At 52.7% G+C, this 22,931-nt stretch overlaps 8 protein-coding genes across 8 annotated transcripts; 4 read left to right on the top strand and 4 right to left on the bottom strand.

The window, feature by feature from the left end:
* Positions 1–127: 127 nt before the first annotated feature.
* Positions 128–3,011, top strand: SMAC4_07191 (uncharacterized protein; the record flags this gene model as incomplete). The annotated part of the gene is made up of 3 exons (XM_003347286.2): positions 128–275; positions 325–759; positions 809–3,011. The coding sequence occupies 3 exons, from the start codon at positions 128–130 to the stop codon at positions 2,620–2,622; spliced, it is 2,397 nt and encodes a 798-aa protein (XP_003347334.2). The 3' UTR covers positions 2,623–3,011.
* Positions 3,012–3,553: 542 nt separating this feature from the next.
* On the bottom strand, positions 3,554–9,064 carry SMAC4_07189 (uncharacterized protein). Its single transcript, XM_024655871.2, has 3 exons — positions 8,628–9,064; positions 8,449–8,539; positions 3,554–8,370 (listed from the first exon to the last, which is right to left on the bottom strand). The coding sequence occupies exons 1-3, from the start codon at positions 8,804–8,806 to the stop codon at positions 3,925–3,927; spliced, it is 4,716 nt and encodes a 1,571-aa protein (XP_024511693.2). The 5' UTR covers positions 8,807–9,064; the 3' UTR covers positions 3,554–3,924.
* A 411-nt stretch (positions 9,065–9,475) lies between these two features.
* SMAC4_07188 (uncharacterized protein) lies at positions 9,476–11,458 on the top strand. Its single transcript, XM_003347283.2, has 2 exons — positions 9,476–10,312; positions 10,377–11,458. Exons 1-2 carry the CDS (start codon positions 9,766–9,768, stop codon positions 11,276–11,278), a joined length of 1,449 nt encoding a protein of 482 aa, XP_003347331.1. The 5' UTR covers positions 9,476–9,765; the 3' UTR covers positions 11,279–11,458.
* An 18-nt stretch (positions 11,459–11,476) lies between these two features.
* Positions 11,477–12,638, bottom strand: SMAC4_07187 (uncharacterized protein). The gene is made up of 2 exons (XM_003347282.2): positions 12,257–12,638; positions 11,477–12,174 (listed from the first exon to the last, which is right to left on the bottom strand). The coding sequence occupies exons 1-2, from the start codon at positions 12,405–12,407 to the stop codon at positions 11,777–11,779; spliced, it is 549 nt and encodes a 182-aa protein (XP_003347330.1). The 5' UTR covers positions 12,408–12,638; the 3' UTR covers positions 11,477–11,776.
* Positions 12,639–13,644: 1,006 nt separating this feature from the next.
* SMAC4_07186 (uncharacterized protein) lies at positions 13,645–16,647 on the top strand. The gene is made up of 4 exons (XM_003347281.2): positions 13,645–14,543; positions 14,608–15,798; positions 15,857–16,112; positions 16,164–16,647. The coding sequence occupies exons 1-4, from the start codon at positions 14,515–14,517 to the stop codon at positions 16,272–16,274; spliced, it is 1,587 nt and encodes a 528-aa protein (XP_003347329.1). The 5' UTR covers positions 13,645–14,514; the 3' UTR covers positions 16,275–16,647.
* Positions 16,648–16,693: 46 nt separating this feature from the next.
* On the bottom strand, positions 16,694–18,936 carry SMAC4_07185 (uncharacterized protein). The gene is made up of 2 exons (XM_003347280.2): positions 18,542–18,936; positions 16,694–18,483 (listed from the first exon to the last, which is right to left on the bottom strand). Exons 1-2 carry the CDS (start codon positions 18,619–18,621, stop codon positions 17,013–17,015), a joined length of 1,551 nt encoding a protein of 516 aa, XP_003347328.1. The 5' UTR covers positions 18,622–18,936; the 3' UTR covers positions 16,694–17,012.
* A 264-nt stretch (positions 18,937–19,200) lies between these two features.
* Positions 19,201–20,451, top strand: SMAC4_07184 (uncharacterized protein; the record flags this gene model as incomplete). The annotated part of the gene is made up of 1 exon (XM_003347279.1): positions 19,201–20,451. One exon carries the CDS (start codon positions 19,201–19,203, stop codon positions 20,449–20,451), a length of 1,251 nt encoding a protein of 416 aa, XP_003347327.1.
* Positions 20,452–20,777: 326 nt separating this feature from the next.
* On the bottom strand, positions 20,778–22,898 carry SMAC4_07183 (uncharacterized protein; the record flags this gene model as incomplete). Its single annotated transcript, XM_003347278.2, has 2 exons — positions 20,778–21,857; positions 22,224–22,898. 2 exons carry the CDS (start codon positions 22,896–22,898, stop codon positions 20,778–20,780), a joined length of 1,755 nt encoding a protein of 584 aa, XP_003347326.2.
* Between the last annotated feature and the right edge of the window lie 33 nt (positions 22,899–22,931).

The raw sequence follows: 22,931 nt of genomic DNA, 5'->3' as shown, positions 1-22,931 counted from the left end.
ATCGTCATGTTTTTCGGCCATCAGATCCGAGAACACATATAACTCACTACACGCAAGTCATGCCCTGTGTCGCCAGACTAAACTTCTGTGTCCCCATCTAGCACCGGTTTTCGGAGAATTGATTACCATGTTGCTTGGTCATCGTCTCGCAACCGTGGTGGCTGGTCTGTTGGCCGTCACCACGGTCAGCGCTGCTGCCTGCACGTCCGACCTCATCATCGACGACTTTGCCAAATGGGTTGAGGGAACGAACAATCTGAATTGGCCAAACGGAGGTCAGTCACTCACATACAGAACAAAAAAATGCAACTAACACACAAACAGACGATGGATCTATGTCATCTATCGCTGCCGCTGCGGGCAAGGTCCAGTTCATTCCCAAAGATGGCGGATCGTACTTTTACGAGTCTTTCTCATGCCAACAAGCCATCACCACCGGCTATGGCGGAATCCAGTTCACCCTTCAGGGACCAGCTGGAGGATCGGTTGCTCTCGAACTTCAGACATCTGCGAGTTGTAACGCCAGTGACACAGGCACTTACACGAGCTCCTACAATATCATCCGCAGCTTGACAGGAAGCCAGCAGACTATCGACTTGCCGTTATTGGGTTTCGACAACAACCCCAACTACGATGCTATCGTTGGACTCGTCTGGTCCGAGTTCTCTCAGACCAACTCTATCTGGTCCATCGGCAACATCAAGTTGACTTGCGGTGCTGTGGCTGTTCCAACTACCACAAGTGCCCCGGTTACTACACGTATTTACACCCCTATCTCTCCTTGACGATCATAACTAATGAATGTTAGCCACTTCCACTCGTTCCGTCATAACCACCACCCGCTCCGTAATCACAACGGCCACCCGGTCCACATCCGCGATTCCTTCAGCTACTGCCTGTTCGAACCTCCTGATCGACGACTGGGCGTCTCAATCCCGCCTGACCTTTTTGGGGTACAACGCCATGAACCAAGCCTCGAGCGATGACGGCACCATGTCCTCCATCGTAGTCAGTTCCAACCGCGTGCTGCTGACCCCCAAGAACCAACAGTCGTACTTCTACAGCCAGTTCGGCTGTCTGAACACTAACAACAAATACGGCGGCATCTCGTTCCGCATCCGCGCCGCCCGCGGCACCACCTTCGCCGTGCAAATGTCCTATTTCGCCACCTGCGGCTCCAGCACCGGCCGCAAGACCATCTCCATGACGACCGCCCAGCTTAAATGGACATTCGACGGCACTGAACGGCTCTACTGGTTCCCCTTTTCCGTCTTCACCGGCTTGGACACGACAAAGCTAGATATTATCTACTTTTCGTCCTTCAACGCCGCCGTGATCTTGGGCCCCATGTCTTTCTACTGCGGCAGCACCGCATCCGAATACATCCCTCCTGCCCTGCCCGCCCCTCCTTCTTCCAACACCGGTGCGTCCCCTACTACTGTCCCTGCTGCCCCTTCCTCCACCTCGACCGCCAAGCCGTTCGTCATCGACACTTTTGGGAACACCGAAACCAATAGTCTCGGCCAGTGGCACGGCGGCGACGACGGCATGACCGTCACCTTTGGCAAGAACGCCATCACCATCCGTACCAACGATTCTGACCTCGGGTGGAACACGCAGCTGGCAGCCAAATGCTTTGACCTGACGCCCTGGTCCACCGCTTACCTGCACGTTGCCTACAGCGGGAGCAACAAGTTTTCCATTGCGCTGCAACAACATAATTCCAAGTGCGACGACAGTATCAAACCGTACCCGGAAACGTGGGACTCCCTCGAAGCCGCGCGCTACTCGTTCAATGGCGGCTCAGACATTTATATTCCCATATCCCACTTCAACATCAACCTCACGCGCTCCATCGGCTTTAACCTGCGCGGCTTTTACAGTCCTTCGGAATCCACAATAATCTCCAAGCTCGAAATTATTTCTTCCATTCCCTCCTCAGTAAAAATCCCCACCAAACTCCCCTCCGGCAAACTCGTATTCGCATGCACCCGCCCCAACTCCTTCGCCTTCGCAATCGACGACGGCGACCCCGCCCTAGCAGCGCGCGTAATGTCCATCGTTTCTGCGGCTCAAATCCCCGTAACTTTTTTCACCGTCGGTTTACCTCTCCTCGACCCCACAACCAACCTCTCAAAGATATACCGCGACATGGCTTCAAAGGGCCATCAGATCGCTCTGCATAGCTATACCCATCCCAAAATGGAAGGTCTCTCTTCTACCGCAGAAATGGATTGGGAATATACCAATGACATTGGCTCCATGGCGCAAACCTTCCCCTCTTCTAAAATCAGTCCATATTTTAGACCACCCTTCGGGACAGAAGGTGCTAGGATGCGTCAGCGGCTGGTAGCAAACCTTAACAATGCCAACGCACATATCGTGGGGTGGAGTATCGACGTCGAGGACTGGCTGTGGGCTGAAAGTTCAACGCCAGAGAAACAGCTGGAAGCGTTTAAAAGGGATTTGAAAGCGGGAGGGAATCTGGTGGTTATGCATTATCTTTATGAGAGCACGGTGGGGTATTTGGAGGAGTTTATTAGACTTGCGAAGGCGAGTGGGAAGCAGTTGATGAGGGTTGATCAGTGTATGGAGGATCCGGGGGCGCCGCCGCTTACGTGAATGAGTGAGTGCGGAGGGGAGGGAGAGGGGGTCGGAAATTGGAAAAAAGGGTGGTGGATGGGAAAGGGAAGGAGGAGGAGGTTGGTGGTGGGTGTTAGTGAAAAGGGGTTGAGAAGTTTCTTTGTTTTCGTTGGATGTGATTGTTTTCCTACCTAGCTTACATACCTGGTAATGACGTAGTTTTGTTTTGGTTGATTGTATGGAAAGTTGAGGCCGGTCATGGCACGACTCCACGGGAATTGAATGCGATAAGAGAGCTTTCATTGCTCATACTCTAAACATTCTCCAGAGGTAACCATGAGCTAGCTAAACTCCTCTCTAGTCTTTGCCTGAACCTGTCCTGGTAAGAAACTACAAAAAACTGCGGAAAAAAAGAATTTAATAAAAATATATTTCATAAAAAAAAAGGCCACTAATCACCTTGACAGCCATGAATGCATGATACCCGGAGAGGAGATAGTAATGACATTGTTTGGTTGGTTGTTCTTTCCGATCAATGTCTGGCCATGAACTCCCATGTGAGTTGAAGGTGTAAGAGGTTCATTGACCATGCTCTAACCGTAAGCTAAACTCTTCTCCAGTTTTTCCTTGAACCTATCCTGGTAAAGTGTAATGAGCTTGATCTTTTGTTCATGAACACCACTCACTGCATGATACATATTTCTATCCCAGTTCTAACATGTATGCAAAGAGCCGTTATTGAACCCTCCATATTGAACATGAAATTGGAAGGGGCTTGGATAGAGGGGATGGAAGTGTCCAGCAAGATGATGTGTGTGTGGGTAGTGTGGACCTTGGTAAAAAGGGATTAAGTCCAACGTGATTATTTCCTAGAGTATCTTGCTTGTAGCCTTGTAGTAATGTGACATTGGTTGGTTGGTTGGTTGGTTGGTTGTATCAAAGTAGAAACAAGTTATGGAATCCATGCGAATGTGTAAGACGTTCATTGAACATGCTCTAACCATAGTCATAAGCTAAACTCCCGTTTTTCCTGAACCTGGTAAGAAAAAACCCAATGACCCTCATGGATACCACGATAAGAATCCCTAATCCTAACATCTATGCAAAGAGCCGTTAACCAACCCTCCGTAATGAACAGGGTGAGAACCAGCCTAAGGTAATCTCAGCGTAAAAAAAGATGATGTACCCTTCCTCCCTTTACCGCAGTCCATTCTCTTGGGACATACAATAATCCCTTGCTGGGATATAACCTGATCGAAACACCTGAGATAATGCTGTGCAAACAACCAAACAACCCATCTTACTCTCTCTCTCTCTCACACATACAAGCCCAGGCAAAAGTTATCCCAAAGTCCTCCCCAACCCCCAACTCCACCCCCCCTCCTTCCTCATCCTCTCCCTCGCCTCCCGATCCCTACAAACCTCCTCCTCCGTCAACCGATCCTGCCCCTCCCAATTCGCAGAACTCGTCCTGGCTCTGAACCGATGATGTCGACTCTTATCCTTGCTAAACACCTCCTCCATATTCAACGGAGCCGGGGGTCCAAAGATGACCATCGGATCGAGCTGTTCTTGCGCCAGCAGCTGCGCCTTAAGGTACGGACTATCTGTCCAGTTACCCCCGTTTAGGGAGGAGCGGAGGTTAGGGTTGGATGTGGACGGGCGGGGCGTGTCGACGCCGTCTTCGTCATCGGTTTGGATCTCAGGAAGCTCGATGGAGTCGCCGGCGGCGATGGCGGCGAGGCGGGGGGAGGTGCGGGATGGTTGATGTTTGCTGGCGGATGGGAGGGGTAGGGCGCGGCTGGCGGCAGTGGCACCCGGGCGAGCGGGGGTTTGGAGTGGGTGACGGGATGATCCGGCTTGAGTGGTGGAAGAAGGACCGGCGCCGTTGGCAAAGGGGATGTGGTTGCCCTTTTGGAATTGGGCGGTGTCGAGGGCGTGGCCAGTCTTGATCTGGTTTACAGTTGTCTTCTTGAAGAGGTCGACTGTCCGTGATGGAGGGGGCGGAGCGTGCGGGACGTTGTTGTAGTTGCTGGCGAAAATGGATTTGCTTGTGGTGGTTGTTGACATATCCTTCTTGAACCCAACTGAGGGTTGTCTAGCGGGTGCTGAAGGTCTAACCCCTGAAGGACGAACAGCAGAAGGCCGGACTGGCGCACCCCTGATGCTTCTCTGCTGCTGGGTGCTACCTTCAGCCATCTCAATATCCGCATCAAAGTCCTCCGACACACGTATCCGCTTCGAATCCTGATGTGCCTCTTGCACCTGCTGCATTTGCGTCAGGGGACGCTTCGAAGCCGCCTTCCCCAAAACAGCATTAACCGGCCGACTATCATGCAGAGTCGACCCCAGACGAGAATTAGGCCTGCTAGGCTGCCTGCTCTCCGCCAAGTGATCCGGAGGACCATTAGGCTGGGACCTCGGCGGCGGTGGCGGCGCACGGGTGCGCTTAGCTTGCTCAATCGCGGCCTTCTTAGCTGCCGCAGCTTGCTTGCGCTGCTCTTCCTCCTTCATCTCAGCCCTCTTCCGCTCGTTTGCCTCTTTCTGATCACGTCTGCGCTGGATCTCGCGCTCCTCTTGCTCCTTCTGCTTGGCCGCTAGCTCCAAGGCTTTGGGTCGCCCGACAGTCGAAGAATAAGACCCCTTAAGACTCTGAAGGGAAGGCTTCTTGGTGAGCGAAGACGTGCTGGCCTTGCTCACGAGTTGCTGCCTTCCGTGCGACTGACCTAGGCTCTCTTGGCTGGTGGTGCTGAGAACACTGTTGGTGGAAGTGTGGAATGCCCCTTGTTGGGAGCTGGTGGTGTTGACGCGGATGCGAGTCGGGGCGGGCTTGGCCCTCGTCAAGGCCTCCTTTGTGGGTCTGACAGGTCTCTTGATACCTGTGCCACGGGAAGCTTGAGCTGATGGGGGTCTGGTAATCGACTGAGGTGGCTTCGTGGATATTGTAACGTCTGCCATATCAACATCGACCTCCTCTTCGGCATCACCCTGCTTGGCTCCTCTGCGAAGACTAGTCCGAGTAGCTTTCTTGGGGCTCTTAGGTGCCGATTTTGAGGGTCCGGGTGTCTCGAACAACGGCTTGGACTGTGGTCGTGCCTTGGTAATCTTTTCCTGTTCCTTCTTTTGTTGTTCCTGCTCCCTCTGTTCAGCAGCACGTCTCTCCATCTCCACCTGTTTCTCTTGCTCTTGTTGGAAGATGCGGGCCTTTTCCGCTTCCTTCTCGCGCATCTTCTCAAACTTCTCGTTCTGCTTGGCATATTGCTTGGCCTCCTTCTCTTCCTTCTTCTTTTCCTTCTCCCTTTCCTCTGCCTCCTTCCTTTCCCTCTCGCTCAATGCTCGAGTCTTTCGCACGGGTCGGATGGGGGTGGCGGCTACGGGGGCCTCGGCATGTGCATGGTGAGATAGATCAGGATAGACGACATTATCGGCTGTCTTGAAGGAAGCTTCGGATAAACTGTGGTTCTCTTCCAGTCGAGCAGTCGAAGGGGTGGTGAACAGTGCGGTCAATTTCGCTTCCGCATTGGAAGGGCCACTGGTGGGGAGGAGTCCCTTGGAAGATTTCATAAGGGATGAAAACTTGTTCTTCACCCTCTCCAACGTGTTCTCGCGCAATGACTTGGAGGGAGACTTGAAGGGCGAAGCAGGTTCGTTCGATGGCATTTTGTGGAGGTTGGAAGTAGATGCAGATGCCTCCTTCTTGGGACTGGCGGTATGTGGCACGGAAAGCTCGTTCAAGTTCGGTAGCATTGGAACAGAAGCCAATTTGGTATGTGCTGAAGAAGTGACGGGTGGCTCCTGGATGACGGGCGCTTTACTTGGTGAGTCGTGCCTGTTCTCCATGAAGGATTCTCCAAGGGTCGGGGATGCCTCCCTTGCGAATAGGTTTATTCCTTCCATTGGCTGACTTAGCCGTGTGTCTTTGCGCGCGTTCCACACCATGGGGGTGGACATATCTGCTCCCTTGCTGGGAGGTCCAATCCAGTCATCATCGTCGTCCATCGGGAATGCTCCAGGTGTGGGAAATGCCCTTGGGGTAACCACAGGTGGCTTCTTGGGTGAGGATTTGGTGGGCTCCGGAACGGGCTGTGTCGTTGGTGCCTGTGAAGTCGATGCGGGTTGTTGTGCCGGCAAGAGGTGAGCTATCGATTTTGAGGGTCTCGGTCCTATTGACTGTCCTTTGCCCAACATGCTGATCTGATCCTGCAATCGCTGAGTGTACGATTTAGCAGTCCTAGGTTCCTGAGTGTGATCGTCATCAACATCCATCTCATCGTCGTCATCGTTGAAATCCTGTCTGGTCGTGTGGCCAAGACTCTTTCCTCCGGTTTGGCGATGGTAGAATGATGTTCGCGTTACGTCGACATGGCTAGTCCTCGACACCCTATTGCCGAGACTCTTCTTAGAGGTCATCGGCTCGCGTGCGGGAAGTGATGCAAAGTTCAGACTGCTCAGACGCTTAACCGGGCTAATAGGGCTAGAGGCTTCCATGGATGAGTTGGCGTCGTCGTCCACGTTGTCGCCCGCTTGGTTGTCCGCACTATCCTCTTCGGGCTGGGAATGGTGTACAAAGGGCGCCGGAGTCTTGGGTTGTTGCTGGATGACTGACGCCTTCTCCGGTGATTTCTTCTTGGGCGAAAGAACAAGAGGAGGCGCGATCTTTGTCGGAGAAGCCGCTTTTTCTGGAGAATCCCTATCCACAGGCGATTCCTCCTTTTCGAGCTCCACAGTGTTCTCAGGGAAGGAAACTTTTTCTGGTGAAGGAGCCTTCTGAGGGGAGGCCATCTTGATCCGGGAAAGTCTTTTCGCAGGGGAAAGATGGTTTTCTGGCGATGCGAGCTTTAGGGGGGATGAGGCTTTAACCGGCGAGGCAGGCTTCTTCGGGGAAGGCGCATGGATAGACCTGGTGGGCGACGGGATGAGCATATGGACTGGGCTACTAGACCTAGCAACATCAAGCTCGGGCGAGGGTAGTCGGGGGTATTTAACGGTAGGCTGGACAGGTTCTTCTGAAGGCTGTGTCTCTTCCGGTAGTTCGACTGTCTCCTGTGGTACGGAACTGGCGTGCTGCTCCGGTTCAATGGGGGCTGGTTCAAGTCCAAGATCCTGTGACTCGATCTCCTGCTCTGGTTCCTCCTGCGTCGGTTCCTGGCTACGCTCCTGTGATAGCCGTATTACATGATCTGTCTGCTCCTGTGTGGGCTCCTGCGATGGTCGTTGTGATAGCTCCTGTGTTGACTGCTGAGTAGGTTCCACCGTCGGCTCGTGTGCTGGTTCTCCCATATCGACATCGGCATCAACAACCTTCTCGACCTCGTCCACATCCATGATATCCAGATTCTGACTGCCATAGTATCCAGAGTCGGTGGCCTTGACGGGAGTAGGCGACTTGGAAAGAATGGGTAGAGGGGAGCCGTTGAGATGTTTGATGGGGCTTCTGACTTTGGACGGGGTGACAGCGACTGGCTTTGCTGGACTCGCGGGTGGTCGCATATGCGTGTCGTTGTTGTTCGGCTTGACTGGCCTCGGTTGTCGTGATGGCGCGACGACGCTCTTGACTGGGCTTGGCGACTTTGCAGCTGAGGCGGCAGCTGATTTTCGGGGGCTCACACGGCGCGTCGAGGGAGTCGTGGGATTCTTGGGAACATCGGCTTCGTCATCAGCTTCGACATCGGCTTCTGGCGTATCGGGTCTGATCTTGGGTGTCCATGACGAGTTGTTCGCGGGCGGGGCGAGGACGAAGGGATTTGGTGTTCCTTGGGGGGTAGCCGAGAAGATGCTGGCCAAGGGCTGCTGTGGGTTAGAACACATCAAAATCAATCTTTGTCGCTCGTCGCATAAAGGCGCTGCTGCTGTCTGGATGCTTACCACTCGGACTTCGGTATTGGGCGCTTTGCGAATGGTTCGCGGCGTCTTGCCTCGTTGTCGGCCTGGTGTTTTGAAGATCTCGGTGATGTTCCTGTTTCTTGGTCAGCTAGACAAGACAATAAGCGTCGTCGTCGTCGTCGTCGTCGTCGTCGTCGTCGTCGCGCGCAAAAGACACGCACATTTGGTTCTCGCCCGAGAAGATGTCGTCCATGTGCTCATTCAGCCAATCCATCTCATTGCGCGCTGCATACGAGAACTCTTCGACTTCCTCCTCTGCGACCTTGAGCGCAGATGCGCGCTCTTCTGCAACCCATGCTGCCGACCCGACGGGCAGACGTGGTGCCTTGCGCATCGCCATTTTGGTGTTTGTTTACTTTGCCGCCAAAAGTCAACAAACCGGTTTCGGAAAGGGAAGGGCGATGCGGAAAGCTAAAAACTCCAAAGCAATGATTGAGAAAAAAGGAATCGCAACAAGAATATTCAAAGCATTGGTATAATTGATCAAGGAAAGGAAGGTGGTGGTCGACGAGGTTGGCGATGTGGTGGTGGTGGTGGTTGTTGGAGGGATGACGGGAATTGACAAGAGTCAAAGCACTGCAAGTGAAATGCGAGGGATTGGAGATGGAGTTGCTGTGTTGCCTTGGTTGCCGGAGCAAGTTGTTGTCGAGGTCATGGGCTCCACCAATCCGCTTTGGTCTTTGTTTTGATTGATGCCCAAAGAGGAATGGTCTGGGCTGGGGAGTTGAGGTGGGGCACTGTTGAAAGTCCCCAGAGCGCTTGGAAAGTCCCAGAGCACCCGCTGCACGCCTTCCCGTCGCCAATTCACGTGCAGGCCCTGTCATTACAGTATCGTCTGAAAGATCAATACCGTCATCGAGATCAAAGGTCTGTGAGGGATGATCACAAAGAGATGCAAGATCAAAGGTGACAATGCGAATGCCTTAAATCATTAGGTTAAATTTTGATAAACTGTTTAGGATAGCGAGTTAATCCTATTTGAAGCAATTGCGAGTGTAGAAACACTGGTCACTCTTCCATCTCCGTCCAAGAACTGGGCATGAAGATGTAATTACAGTGTAATAGCAGGGCCTCCTCTCATTGACTTAAATTCTCCCACTCAAAGAAAGTCGCGAGCAGCGCATTCAACTTGCAGCCATCGCGTCTCGCATCTTCCTGTCTTTACCTACATTTGCCTCCAGGCAGAAGGCAGCCATCAACACCACTTACAAACCACTTGAATACCGATTATTTCAACATCAGCTCTGCTCTGCCATCGCTTCTACCTTATACCGTGCTCAGCGATTGAAGGCGACCACCATGGAAGTCTTCCGCGATGAAGCCATCAACGTCTCCGACTCGACCGACTGGCTGGGCACTCCCCTCGCATGCCTGATGCCCGTCGAACAGGCCTTCCGCTGTCACGTATGCAAGGACTTTTACGACGCTCCCATGATCACTTCCTGCTTCCACACCTTTTGCTCATTATGCATCCGAAGATGCCTGTCCGCCGACAGCAAATGCCCATTATGTCGAGCAACCGACCAGGAATCCAAACTCAGAGGCAACTGGGCTTTGCGCGAAGCCGTAGACGCGTTTAAGGGTTCCCGTAAAGCTCTTCTAGAGTTCGCCAAGGCACCACCGACAGTTGAAGTACCACCAACAAATCAGTCGGGCCCCAGTTCACCAACAAAACGAAAGGCGACTGAAATGGATGGCGCCAAAGAGGAGGACCAAGAAACCAAGAGGCCTAGAAGGTCGACCAGATCAACAAAGACCAAATCCGCCGAGTTAACAGCAGCCATACTACAAGAAGAGGAAGACACGACGCCCTCGGCCGATCCAGATTACGTTGACCAACCACCCGGTTCGTTTTCCTCCTGTCCTCTTCTTCTCCCCCTTCCATCGCCACCACTAACGCCCCCTACCAGACGACGGCCTAGTAGCCTGTCCCATCTGCCTCACCCGCATGAAAGAACAGCAAGTCGACCGCCACATTGACACCTCCTGTCCCGGTTCTCCCGAGGCAGCAGCAGCAGCAGCAGCCAAACGACAAGCGCAAACACCACAACAACCATCCTTCAACACCCGCCTGGGCCAACAAAACACCAGTCAAACCCAACCCCAAAAACCACCCGAACGCCTCCCAGCCCTAGCCTACTCCATGCTCCGCGACACCGCCCTGCGCAAGAAACTCTCCGAACTCGGTCTCTCCACGCACGGTTCTCGCCAACTTCTCGAAAAGCGACACAAGGAATGGATCACCCTCTGGAACGCCAACTGCGATTCCTCGCGACCTAAAAAGCGGTCCGAGTTGTTGCGGGATCTAGACGAATGGGAACGCACAGTAGGAAATCCCGGCGGAGGAGGTTCGAGGATCGGTGGTTTTGGTATGACAATAGGAGGAGGAGCGGGGCAGGGACCCATGGCTAGAGCGCAAGCTGCCGGCGCGGAGATCAAGGATAAAGAGTTTGATGGGAAAGCGTGGGCGAATCGGTATGGAGGGAGTTTTGGGGATTTGATCAAGCAGGCTAGGAGGGGGATTAAGAGGCAGACGTTGGGTGAGGGTGGGGAAGATAAGGGTGAGGGAGAAAAAGAGAAGGGGTTGGAGACGGAGACTAGCAAGGAGGATGCCCCAGCTGAACTTCCAGCCGGAGAGATGAGCGCGCCAACACCGATGGATATCGTCCCGCCGTCGAGTCCACCACGACATGAGCAGGGGGAGGATGGTACCGGTATGGACGAACAACAACAAGTAATACCAGGGACGCCAGAAAGGGCGCAGCAATGGGAGGCTTCACAGCAACAACCACCAATAGCTGGCGATGCTTAAAGGGGCTTCAAGGCTCAATAAATGAAACAATACTCGATGCTGAGAGCATCAATTATGGAAACCCAGTTCTTCATTTCCTTCACTGTGAACTTTTTGGAAAACGTTCTACATAGCGCGGGTTCTAGTACATATCGTTCGTTATACAGGCCTTCATAGATCGGCAATCTAGGTCCTTCTGGTTTTGCTCGCTCACTCACAATCAAACTCATAGCGCACGCACTACTTTGAGTTTCCAAAGTTCTGCGAGACTAAAAACGTCGCCGCTCTACTTATTATTCCATTTTGGGGGTATCTTTCAACTTTAATTTCAACTTTTTCACTTTCTTCTTTCTGTCCCAGCCTCGAATGCGTCTCTTCGTCAAATATGCCTCTTAACTCTCTTCACCCGCCCACTCAAGACCCTCAAAACTTTTACGTCTCATGCCCTACGGGAGGCGGAAGTAGACGTTAAAAATAACAACAATCAAGACCCTCAAAACGCTCAAACCCCTCAACCCCTCAAAACGCATGAATCCTCTCCGCAAACCCAATCCACTCCTCCACCCCCCTAACATACGCATCCCCACCAGCATCAGCCAAGCTCTCATGTCCCCAAACTACCACTTCCTCAAACTCTGCTTGGATTTGCATCTTTCCTCCTACTTCTGGCTGCTGTGACCCTTGCCCACTCTCTTCAGCTTCAAGATCGATGACTTCTGCTGGCTTGTTGTCGTTATCGTTGTCCATAACGAAGGACATCTGCTCTGACAATCTTGGTGGCTGGTTCTGGTTCTGGTTTTGGTTCTGCTGCTGCTGATTGACGGTTTTTGATGCTACCACGCCGCGGTAACCAGAGGGAAGAGGCAGAGTTTTGCCGTGCAACTTGCGGCCGCGGAAGTAAGAGGTTTTTAGACCATCTGGGATTTGTGTTAGTATTATCGTCCTGGAAGATGCGTCGAAAAGTTGGATGAAAAGAGAAGGGAGAATGGGGGCACATACCTTCTTCACGAGGATTCCAAAATGAGTCGGTAGGTTCTACGGACCCGTCGTGGTGGATGCGGCAGGGGAGGAGGTTGGGTGTTGTTTTTGGGGTGGTGGTTGAGGTGCTGGAGGAGGAGGAGGGGGTGAAAGCGAGGATTGGTTGGGACATTGTGTCGGTATGGTTTCTTCCTGAACTCTTTGGAGAAAAATTGACCGATTGTAAGCAGGATTGAATGGTGTTTTAGTTGAGTGAATGAGGTGGATGGTGATGATGATAAAGTCGAGTAGTGAGACGCGGATGTTTAAGTGGAAAACGCGTCGGAGGATCGCAAGTGGAAATGCAGGGCACGCACGGATCACTTGCTTGATTGCTTGCATTCAGTGGGTGCAGCGCTGGAGCTGCATGTTTCAGGGGACGTGCGGTTAACCCTAACCCCGACAGCCGGGATAAGGTCTGCGTTCGGGGGGTCGTCGGCGACGAGGATTGAGAGAAGACACTCGATCATTACATCTTCAAGAACGGTCTCATGAACTCTCAGTGCTTGCATCACATACCTCTGAAGACAAGCATTGTGAAACAAAGTCATGGCTATCACACTTCCCAGAAATAGCTATATACAAAGACCCAAAACCACCACCCCCAACCTCAAGACATTCTTCCCCACGACACCACCCAAAGGCAGCCTTCGCAGTGAAAAAAGGTGATAGTAGTCAAATCAGCCCATGACTCGAACTCAAATGAACTCAAATGAGCTCAAATAAGCAAAAAGAACCAAAAAATATGGCCGGATTTCCACCGAAACGGAGGTACATGACAAGCAAAAACAACCCTCTCGCAATGTGCAATGGTCATTGAGGTTGCCGCCGCCGCCATACTACACAGGGATCCTGAGCTCCCACGCAGTCAGCCTAGTACGTTTTGTGAAGAGGAAAAGACGAAAAGGGATGGAAAAGGTTGGGGGAGAGGGGAGGGGTTAAATAGACTTTTGGGCTGGGCTGGGATGCTGGGGATAGGTTTGGGACGGCAGTGATGATGGGTTGTGGACGGGTTGGGGACGAGAAATTGAGAAGGAGGAGGTGAGAGACAGGGAAAGATACGGGTTGAGGTTGTCGTGAGGACGGAAGGGAAGTGTGGGCGAGTTGTTGCTTCTCTTGGAGAGACTCTGGGAAAGCGGCCGGGTGTCAGGAGAGAGGCCGGGAAGTGTTGTGCAGTCAAGTGGTTGCTTTTCGTTTTCTTCGCCCAGTGGCTGTTTGACGGCAAGCTACACGTCGTCTTTTGACTTCTGTCCAGTTTCGGTCGAGACATTGAGCAAAAGCGTTACCTTAAGCGGATTGGCATGAAAGGAAGCGTAACCGCTGATACTTTGGGAAGGACGACTCTGTGGTTCCAGACTCGGAGTTTTTAATCCGGGGTTCGGAAGACAAGTCTGGTCACGGTCAGACCTCGATGGCCGGCTCTTCGACTGGAGGCAGGACACTCCTTGGAAGAACGACAAAGGAAGCATGAACAGACGATGTGGAAGGTATGGTGCCAAGCATGTCCTCCGCCTTTCAGTCGGGTGATGGTTCTTGATGAGTGTTTCGTTTGAGGTGCGGGATAGTATCGTCAGGTACCCAACTGAGGATCGTTCTTGCCGCTTCAACTTGCTCAGAAAGTCACCCCTCGGCTACAAAAGGCCTACCGCATTCGCACCTGCACCGACCGAAGTGGAAGTCAAGCGCACACGCTTCAAGTGTGCCTTCCTTATTCGCCCCGGTATTTCTCGGAGAAATGAGCTCAAGTCTAGAACTTGGAACCCCTCGCAGCAGAGACAGAACAACAAGACAGTCCTGTGCAGTGGGCCAGAGACTGCCGACGGAGTGCATCTTTGCCAGGCGCCACAAATATTGGATATTTCAGCAGCTCTATTTGAACACTTCACTTGACCATTTCTCATCCTATAGTACACCCTTGTCGATGCTCCTACGCTCGTCATTCTCGTCTACTGCCTCATCTTCGCGGGCCAACTCAACCCCTCCTATTGCCATTGGCCGCAACCTATTGTTGACCCGCCAACTGGACCTGGCACTCTTTCATCCCAACCTCACTGTTGACTCCCGTAACCTCACCGCCATCCTTTATGCTCAATGCCTGCGCAAGTTCACGCGTCAGATACAATAGCACATCTGCTATTCACTCGGCCCTGAAGCATTTGACCCCAGCCTTGTCTGGTGACTCAGATTTTCTCACAACGCTTCTTCCTCAATACAAATAGCTGCCAACTCCCGAACTCATCATGGCTCCTCAGAAAGCGGACCCCGAAGAGTAGGCACTTCTTATTTTCTTTCTCTCCCTTCTCCGCACTAACGACCACTAACATTTTTTCCAGATACGAGTGGAACCAACCCTACTCAGTCCACAAGCGTATTTATTATCAATTAGATCACTTCTCAAGAGTTATGGCGTCCAGGGGAATACACCCTAGGCAATTTCTTCCGAACATTCCCGAACGCCTCACCGCGCTGGTCTACTGCGGCACTGCGCACCTGCGACACAAGCTAGGCTCCCTAACATGGGGTCCGGCCGTCCAGTTTGCCAAGGCCATGGCCCAAACCACGTTCGCTTCCCTCGAAGTCGGCACATTCCTTCTCGTCGACCAAGTGTCAGCGGAGATTCATGTGTACGGCGACACACTCGGCGCTGGGCCTGGCGAGCTTGGCAACTTTGTCCTCTGTCGCCGCTATTCTGCCCAACCCATTCACGAGCGCAAGGCTACCGATCTTCCTGGTGTGGAGTTGGTTGTGCTGGACGATGCGTTCTGGGTGCGACTGCTTCTGTTCACAGACATGGGCTTCGCAGAGTCGTACATGTTAGGCGAGTTCGAGTGTGATGACCTGACGTGCTTCTTCCAGATGTTCATCTTGAACCGTGAACAGCTGAACAACGGCACGACTTGGTTCTCGGGATTATTCTCGCACCTCACTGGTCTAGCTCGCGTGGCAAACACCATGGATAACGCTCGCCTGAACATCGTTCGGCATTACGACATCAGCAACGATATGTTTGCTGCTTTTCTGTCGCCAGATATGATGTACTCGTGTCCGATTTGGAAGCACTTGACCGACAGTGACCCCCAACAGGAGGAGAGCCTGGAGGATGCTCAGATGAACAAGATCAACTATTTCATCGAAGCAGCCAAGATCAAGCCAACCGACCATGTCCTGGAAATTGGAACCGGCTGGGGCACCATGGCCATTGAAGCCGTGCGCAAGACAGGCTGCCGCGTCACGACTATAACGTTGTCACAGGAGCAGAAGATCTATGCCGAGAAGAGGATTCGGGAAGCCGGCTTCTCGGACAATATTGAAGTGCATCTGTTGGACTACCGACTTCTGCCTGATCGGAAGGTTCCCTACGACAAGATCATCTCTTGCGAAATGATCGAAGCCGTCGGCGAGAAGTTTTTGCCCACGTATTTCTCGCGCATTGACAAGCTGCTGAAGAAAGACGGAGGGATTGCCGTGTTCCAGAGCATCACGATGCCAGAGGGACGACACAAAGGCTATTCGAAGCGTGAAGAGTAAGTCGTCGGTGTCCTTGTATTGTAGGGTGTAACGTCTGCTAACGTCTGTCTGTAGCTTCATTAACCACTACATCTTCCCTGGAGGATACCTCCCATCCGTCACGCAGTTGATCAACCACATCACGAACGAGTCTAACGGCACGCTCATTGTCGAGAAGCTTGAGAACATCGGCTCACATTACGTCAAGACGTTGAGATTGTGGAGAGAGGCCTTTATGGACAAGTTTGACAGCGTCATCGCGCCGGCCTTGAAGCAGAAGCGTCCGCATATGACGGAGGAGGATGTTGAAGTGTTTCGGAGGATGTGGGAGGTGAGTTGGTTCTTTCGGTTGTTGGAGGTGACGAAGCTGACATTTGTCCAGTACTACTTTGCGTATAGTGAGGCCGGTTTCCTGACCAAGACTTTGGGAGATGTGATTATCACGGTTGGAAGGGAGGGCGCGCTTGAGATGATGGAGGGTATTCCGTTGTGATCGTTACTGAGGGTTGTAGTGCTGATGGTATCGCCCACATCTTCACGTAGGCGACAATATGGTCATCGTGACCGGAAAGGAAAGGACGACGGATGGTGGAATGATGAAAGACAAGGATTGGTAGAAGCCAGCACTTAGACCATGGCATGGCGTCTCAAGGGCTTTTGATGGTTGGCTTCCACTAATGAGGTGAAGACGTGAAAGAGCAAAAGGGTTATTAGAGGTTTTCTGTTGGCCGTTTAGTCAATGGATGAAACAACTGAATGTGGTACAAATGGGGTATACCTACAGGCAAAAGAATCGGGGGAGATGCAGACGAGATATCCAGCCTTTTGAACCAATACACCTATAGACACCTTTCTGCTTGTCCTCGCTTTTGCCGGACTCTTTCTCTCTCAAAGTGATTGTCAAACATGCTTTTAGCTGATCATGAGCAGATATCATGTCTGCGCTTTGTTTCTCTATCCTAGCAATGATATTCCCAATCGCTGGTGAACAAGTAACAGCAGATGCTATGTTACAGTCTGTATGGTGATACATATCATGGACCCCTAACCCCTGTAAGCCCCTTTTCCCGAACAAGTACCGTCCAAAACAAACACCAACGCCGTACTGATAATGGCAACCAACCCGCTCGCTACCCATGCAACTTTGTTTCTCATAACTTACAACAACAAAACCAGCCCACCCAAACATCCAGTCACCAGACCCAGACCCAGACCCAGACCCAAACAGAAACTACCATCCCCACGTCCGATTAAGTGCCGTGAAAACAGGTGGCTTCCACTGGATCCTCTCCGGGTCAATCAATCTCTTCTGCTTCGCCTTGCTCTTCTCCCTCTGCTTGATCAGCTTCTCCGGCACAACAATCTTATGTTCGCCCTTATGATACACCTGCATCTTCAAAGCCTGCAGGGTATGCTCCACATCCTGCGTCGTCATGGCCAGTGCCACAGCGATACTCTCAATCGTGCACGTTTCTTTCCGTTCGTTGTACCCGAGCAAAATATCGATGATGTTCTCCGACCAGTATTGTCTGTAACTCAACAGACCTAGATCGGAAAGCGGTTTCTCGGGGGAACCGAGTTTGCCTTCGATTTTGGAAAGTTCGTAGGAGAATTGGATTAGCAAGCGGCCGTAGCCTTTGCGTTGATATTGCGGAAGCGTCAAAATGCAGGCCACGTTGTATCCATCTGTTGACTCCTTTTCTTTGGAAAAATAGCCGACCAAGTGACACCCACGGTCGTCGCGCGTGGTCATTACGTAGAAGAGGAAAGGGTCGACGTCGTAGTAGAGGGTTTTGTGATCCAAAAACATTTTGGAGAGTAAACAGAGGTTGCGACACCATGTTCTTTGACGACGGCCGTCGATCTCAAAGAAGGAGACGTAGTCGTCGCGGTAAATCTCGTTGCCAGGCGGATGATGCAACGTGCACTTTTGTCGGTGGCGGACAAACGATTTTAATTCGCCGTAGTACGAAAGGCAGAATTCGCAGATGTAGATGCAGTCCTCCTGGTCGAACACTTTCGGGTAGGGCGAGAAGTACCATGGAAAGAGAACGTAGCGCCCGAATTCGACCTTGGAGATGTTGCGGATGCGAGAGATTTCCGTGGGATTTTGAGTCATGGAACCACTAGTTCGCAATTTCTCGATTTCTTGTTCCCTGGAAAAAGACGATTCGCGCTGCTGCTTCTTAGATGCGTCGGCGGGTATGTCGTCCTCGTCGACATCCATCTCGTCTGCTCGCCTCTTGACGCCCTTTTCGCCGCCGACTTCCAGACTGGCGGCGGTGCCGTTGGCGTCTGCTCCTCCATCTTCCCGTTGCTTGTTGTTGTTGTTTTTGCCATTCTGTTGGCCTTCGACAAACTCGGTCCATGGATGTGGTGTCTGCCCATCTGACGCCACTGACGCAACAGACTGTTCCCTCTTGCTGGCCTTCTTGTTGGTGTTCTTTTTCGACGTCTGCTGTTTCTTGGATACCGTCGAGTTCTTCTTGGTCTTGGTGTCCTTCTGCTTGTCCTTGTCCGGGTTGGGCCACTCGACGTCCTGCTCGAAATCGATCCTGGCGGCGGGAACCCATTCGTCGAGACGCTTGTTGAAGTTGTCGAAGTTGCAGTAGAATTGTCGGCCGGATTTGGTGTCTTTGATACTGAGGATCTCGGCTCGTCGGAGTTGCCCTTCTTTCATCACCATGGCTATGCAGCCCTGTCTGTTGTGGTTGTTAGTTGCTGGATTTTGTATATGACTGACAGTGATGGGAAACATACTTGATGGTGTCAGGCGTCGCTTTGCCCTTCTGTCGCTTCTCGTCGGAGCCAACAGCGGCATCGCCACCGGGGGGACTCATGATGGCGACAGTATCTGACCCAGATGTATGTAATGCGGTTGATGGAATGCGATGTTTTTGACAAGAAACGATGGATGATGAGGTGGACAATTGAATGCGACCGATTTAACGAGCGACGCGCGATGGTTTAGTTTGACGTGTTTTGGCGATGTTTAGTGATTGTTCAGCGGTCGGTTGGAGGGGTTGTTCAGTGGCGTATCCACGTGCTTGGGCCGGCATTTCAGTGGGGACCCCTGCATGTGTTTTTGTCTACCCTGTCAATCGGCCAGGAACCGATTTCCCCAGTTGAATTTTCAAGAACACCAAGTGGGGCCGTTGTTGACATCCACTTCACTTTCATACAAAACTTATCACCTTCACCACCTGGATTTCTTATCTCAATCTTTTGTTTATTTTTACAAAAAGGGAAATTACACCAGTTGAACTTCACCAAAGACCCTTGGCATTCAATTCCCAGAATCCCTAATCGGATATACCAAAGCGCCCCCTCATCGACAGTGACACTCACTTGTCCCCAGTCCTCACCATCGAGACTTCAACACCACCTCACCACCAAACCACCAACCAAGGCAGGCCATCATGGCCCCAGAACTGTCCTCAAACTGGAAGAAGTTGCAAGAAAAGCTCAAAGCCCCACCAAAGAAGACTGCCCCCCTCAGCCAAGAAGAACTTTTCAAGCAAGCAGCCTCCAAAAAGTCCATCTCCTCCGAGACCCTGAAGCGCAAAGCCGAGGAGAGGAAAGAGGCCGAACTATCCAAGCCTCCAAAGGCCAAGAAGCAGAAGACTCAGGCCCAGTTGGATTCCCAATCATCAAGGAAGATTGCCACGCCAAAGTCAACAACAGCCAGCACCACCAGCACTCCAGGAGAGAAGTCAGAGAAAATGGGAGGAAACGTCCAATCAAAGCCCATAACCTCTGATTCCAAGCACACCATCTCCCCCTCCCTCCACCTCTGGGCCGACGAAGAAGGTATCTCCGCCGAGTCCCTTGCCGAGGCCTACAACTTGGGCCTTCGTTCCTCCTCTTCCCACGTTCCCTTACTATCCACCCTTCCGCCCGCTGTCCCCAACGCCGGCCTCACCCTCTCCGGCGCCACCCCCACCATCAACGGCACCACCGGCGCTCTCAGCAACGGTCTCCCCTTGCCCGCCAACCTAACCCTCGCCAACGGCACCACCACAACCTCCGCCACAACCGCCGACCTGGCCCTGATCCTCAAAGCAACCAAAGACAACACCCTGGGGAAATACGTAGCAATAGACTGCGAAATGGTCGGCACCGGTCCCTCGGGTCTCACCAGTGTCCTCGCGCGGTGTTCCCTGGTTGATTTCCACGGTAACCAAATCTACGATTCCTACGTCAAGCCCACGGCCTTTGTCACCGATTGGCGCACACACGTCTCCGGCATCAGCAAGAAACACATGGCGTTCGCGCGCTCGTTTGTCTCGGTGCAAGCTACCGTCGCTGCGCTTTTGAAGGGGAGGATCCTAGTGGGTCATGACGTTAAGCATGATTTGGAGGTTTTGGGACTGGAGCATCCGCATCGGGATATTAGGGATACGGCGAAGTACTCCGGGTTCAGGAAGTATGGACATGGGCCGAAGCCGAGCTTGAAGGTGCTGGCGAAGGAGGTACTTGCGGTGGAGATTCAAAGTGGACAGCATAGTAGTGTGGAGGATGCGCGGGTGGCCATGTTGTTGTTCCGGAAGGAGAAGATGGGGTTTGATGTGGAGAATAGTAATCGGTATGAGGAGGCGGAGGGGCAGCAGGGGAATGGGAAGAATGGGAAGGGGGGTAAAGGTGGTGGGAAGAAGAAGGGGAAGAAATGATGTGAGAGAGGGAAGCTTGAGGAGTGTCGGGAAAAGCGAGGACGAGCAGACAGGAGTCAACTGTGTATAGGTTTATTGGTTGCGAGGCATCTTTGCCCTCGGCTGGATATTCCGTTCGCATTTTCCCGAATCTTTGCGTGTAGGTATACCCCGTCTGTACCACATTCAGTTTTTTTTCTACATTGACTGAAGTGAAAAACTATACCAACAAAATATCTCACTCTCATCATCAGCCATGTCTTTTCATAAATATTCAACAGACACTGACGATTTATTCCAAAGCAACGCTATTCAAATTTCACCCAACCAACTCTCGCATCCACTCCCTACTTAAAAGCCTTCAACCCCCCACCAACCTTCTTCACCCCCCCTTCCTCCTTCGCCTCCTCAACCATCCCCCTCACCACCCTCCCCAACCTCTCCACCCCCTCCACCAAATCCTCCTCCTCCTCCCAACTAAAACACGCCCTCAAGTGCTTCGGGAACCGAATCTTCGCCGTCTCTCCATCCCCACTAACCTCCGCATTTTCCCCGGGACTAACAACAAGCTTCTCCTCCTCCAGCGCTCGTTCCGCTACCTCTTTAGCAGTAAAGGGTACCGACTCGGGAAGTTCCAACCACAAAAAGTAGCCGCCGGATAAAGCCGGCTGGTCATCCTTACGCTCCGCGCCCGTGCGGTTATCTTCTAGTACCTTGATGCCTAAAGGACCGAGTTCGCGCTTGATGGTGCTGAGCATGAGGGCGTGACGCTTTTGCAGGCCAGGGCGGACGATTTCCGTGAGATGCTTTTCTAGAGCACCGGAGCTGAGGATTTCGTGGATTAAAGCTGCGCAGTATTGCGAGGGGGCGCCGCCTGAGCGGGTAGAGCCTGTCTGGGCGAGACCATAGGCAAAAGCGGGAGTGGAATGTGTCCATCCTGTTCGCAAGCCGGGGGATAAAAGCTTGGAGAAGGAGCCGTTGGAAACGGCGTGCCCGAAGTGCAGGTCTTGGATCGTGTGGTCAGGGTGGAGGGATTGCATGTCTTGTTGGTCATCTGCCATGTCGTTGTTATGCTGGCCGTTGGTGCCGTTGGGACGACCCTGAGGAGAGCGGGTGCGGGTGTAGTGCGCTGATAAGGCGAGGTCGTGGGCGGAAGGGCCGAGGGAGATGTCGATGTCGGAGAGACGGGGGAGGGGGGTTGTTAACGGAAGTGTCTTAGAGGCCTGAGAAGGCGAGGAGAGGACAGGCCATTGCAAAAAGTCGTAGACGTCGTCGGAGATTATGAGGGCGTCGTATTTACGGGCTAGTTGGACGAGGGCGTGGCGACGGGCGAGGGACATGGTGATGCCGGAGGGGTTGGCCGAGGTGGCGACTAGGTAGATGATGTGCTTGTAGCATTTGCGGTGGGGGCCGGGAGTTTTGTAGACCTGGCGGCTGTCAGTTATGGTTCAGTTGACTGTAGAAGGGGTGGTGATGAGGGGAGTGGGAATGGGTGTCGGCTGGGGAGTGTGAAAGTGGGAATGAGACCGGGACTGAAGTCATGAAGCTGAGACTGAGGAGGAGCAAGGTAAAGTACCAGAGTAAGGGTAACAAATCCGAAAAGAGGTTTTCTCGTCCCCTCTCCGAATGTCTTCTCCCATTTACTCCAAATCACCCCTCTGTTTCACCACCTAATCCTCGTCCACTCTTTCTTCCTCATTGTCGTTCCCCTTTCATGCCCCTTCCACCGCAACCACCACCCTCATCCCTCTTCACCCAACACCACCCATCGTCATCCCAAGGGAATAACTCACCGGCTTATTCGGCCACTCTTTACTCTCATCCACCTCCCTCAACCCCTTCTCTAACGCCTCCAAATCCACCCCTTCTCCCACCTCCCCATCTTGTCCCTTCTCCTCCGGCACATCCCTCAACCTCCCATTCGCCACACTAAACCCCGCATCCTCAAAAATCGGCACCGCCAAAAAATAACACGGACTAACCGCCCACACCGCCCTCGTGTAAGCCGGATCCGTGAACCCCAGCAAGATATTCGCCAGATTCTGGCTCGCGCCACCAGTTACACAAATCTGGTCTGCCGTGGTTAGGGTCGGAAAGCCATGCGGCGGGTAAGTTTCCTTTGTTTGGTAGTTGGTTGTCAGCCAGGACGCGAGAGAGTGGCGCAGGGGTTGGTAGCCTGGGTCTGGACCGTATTGGAGGGCTGGGACGTTGAAGTTGAATTTTTCTTCCCCGGTGCTGTTGATGGGGTTGGCGTTGGTGGGATCGGGTTGGTCGGAGGGTAGAGGGGAGGTTAGGAGGGTTTTAGATGCGGAGAGGAGGTTAGATGGAGGGAGGAGGTGTGGGGAGGGCCAGCCGCGGAGGAGGTTGATTTGTTTCTTTTCGCCGGGTTGAGCGAAAGGGGTTGGGACGTCGGGGTCAGAGAGGGCGGGGGGTGTTGAGGCGGTGGTGTTATCGGTTGAGGAAGACATGTTGGCAATGGTTGTTGATGTTGATGTTGACGT

Source organism: Sordaria macrospora, chromosome 3 (genome assembly GCF_033870435.1).
Source record: "Sordaria macrospora chromosome 3, complete sequence".
NCBI lineage: Eukaryota > Fungi > Ascomycota > Sordariomycetes > Sordariales > Sordariaceae > Sordaria > Sordaria macrospora.
The sequence above is the reverse complement of the archived record's forward strand: the minus strand, read 5'-3'. Positions and strand labels throughout refer to the sequence as shown.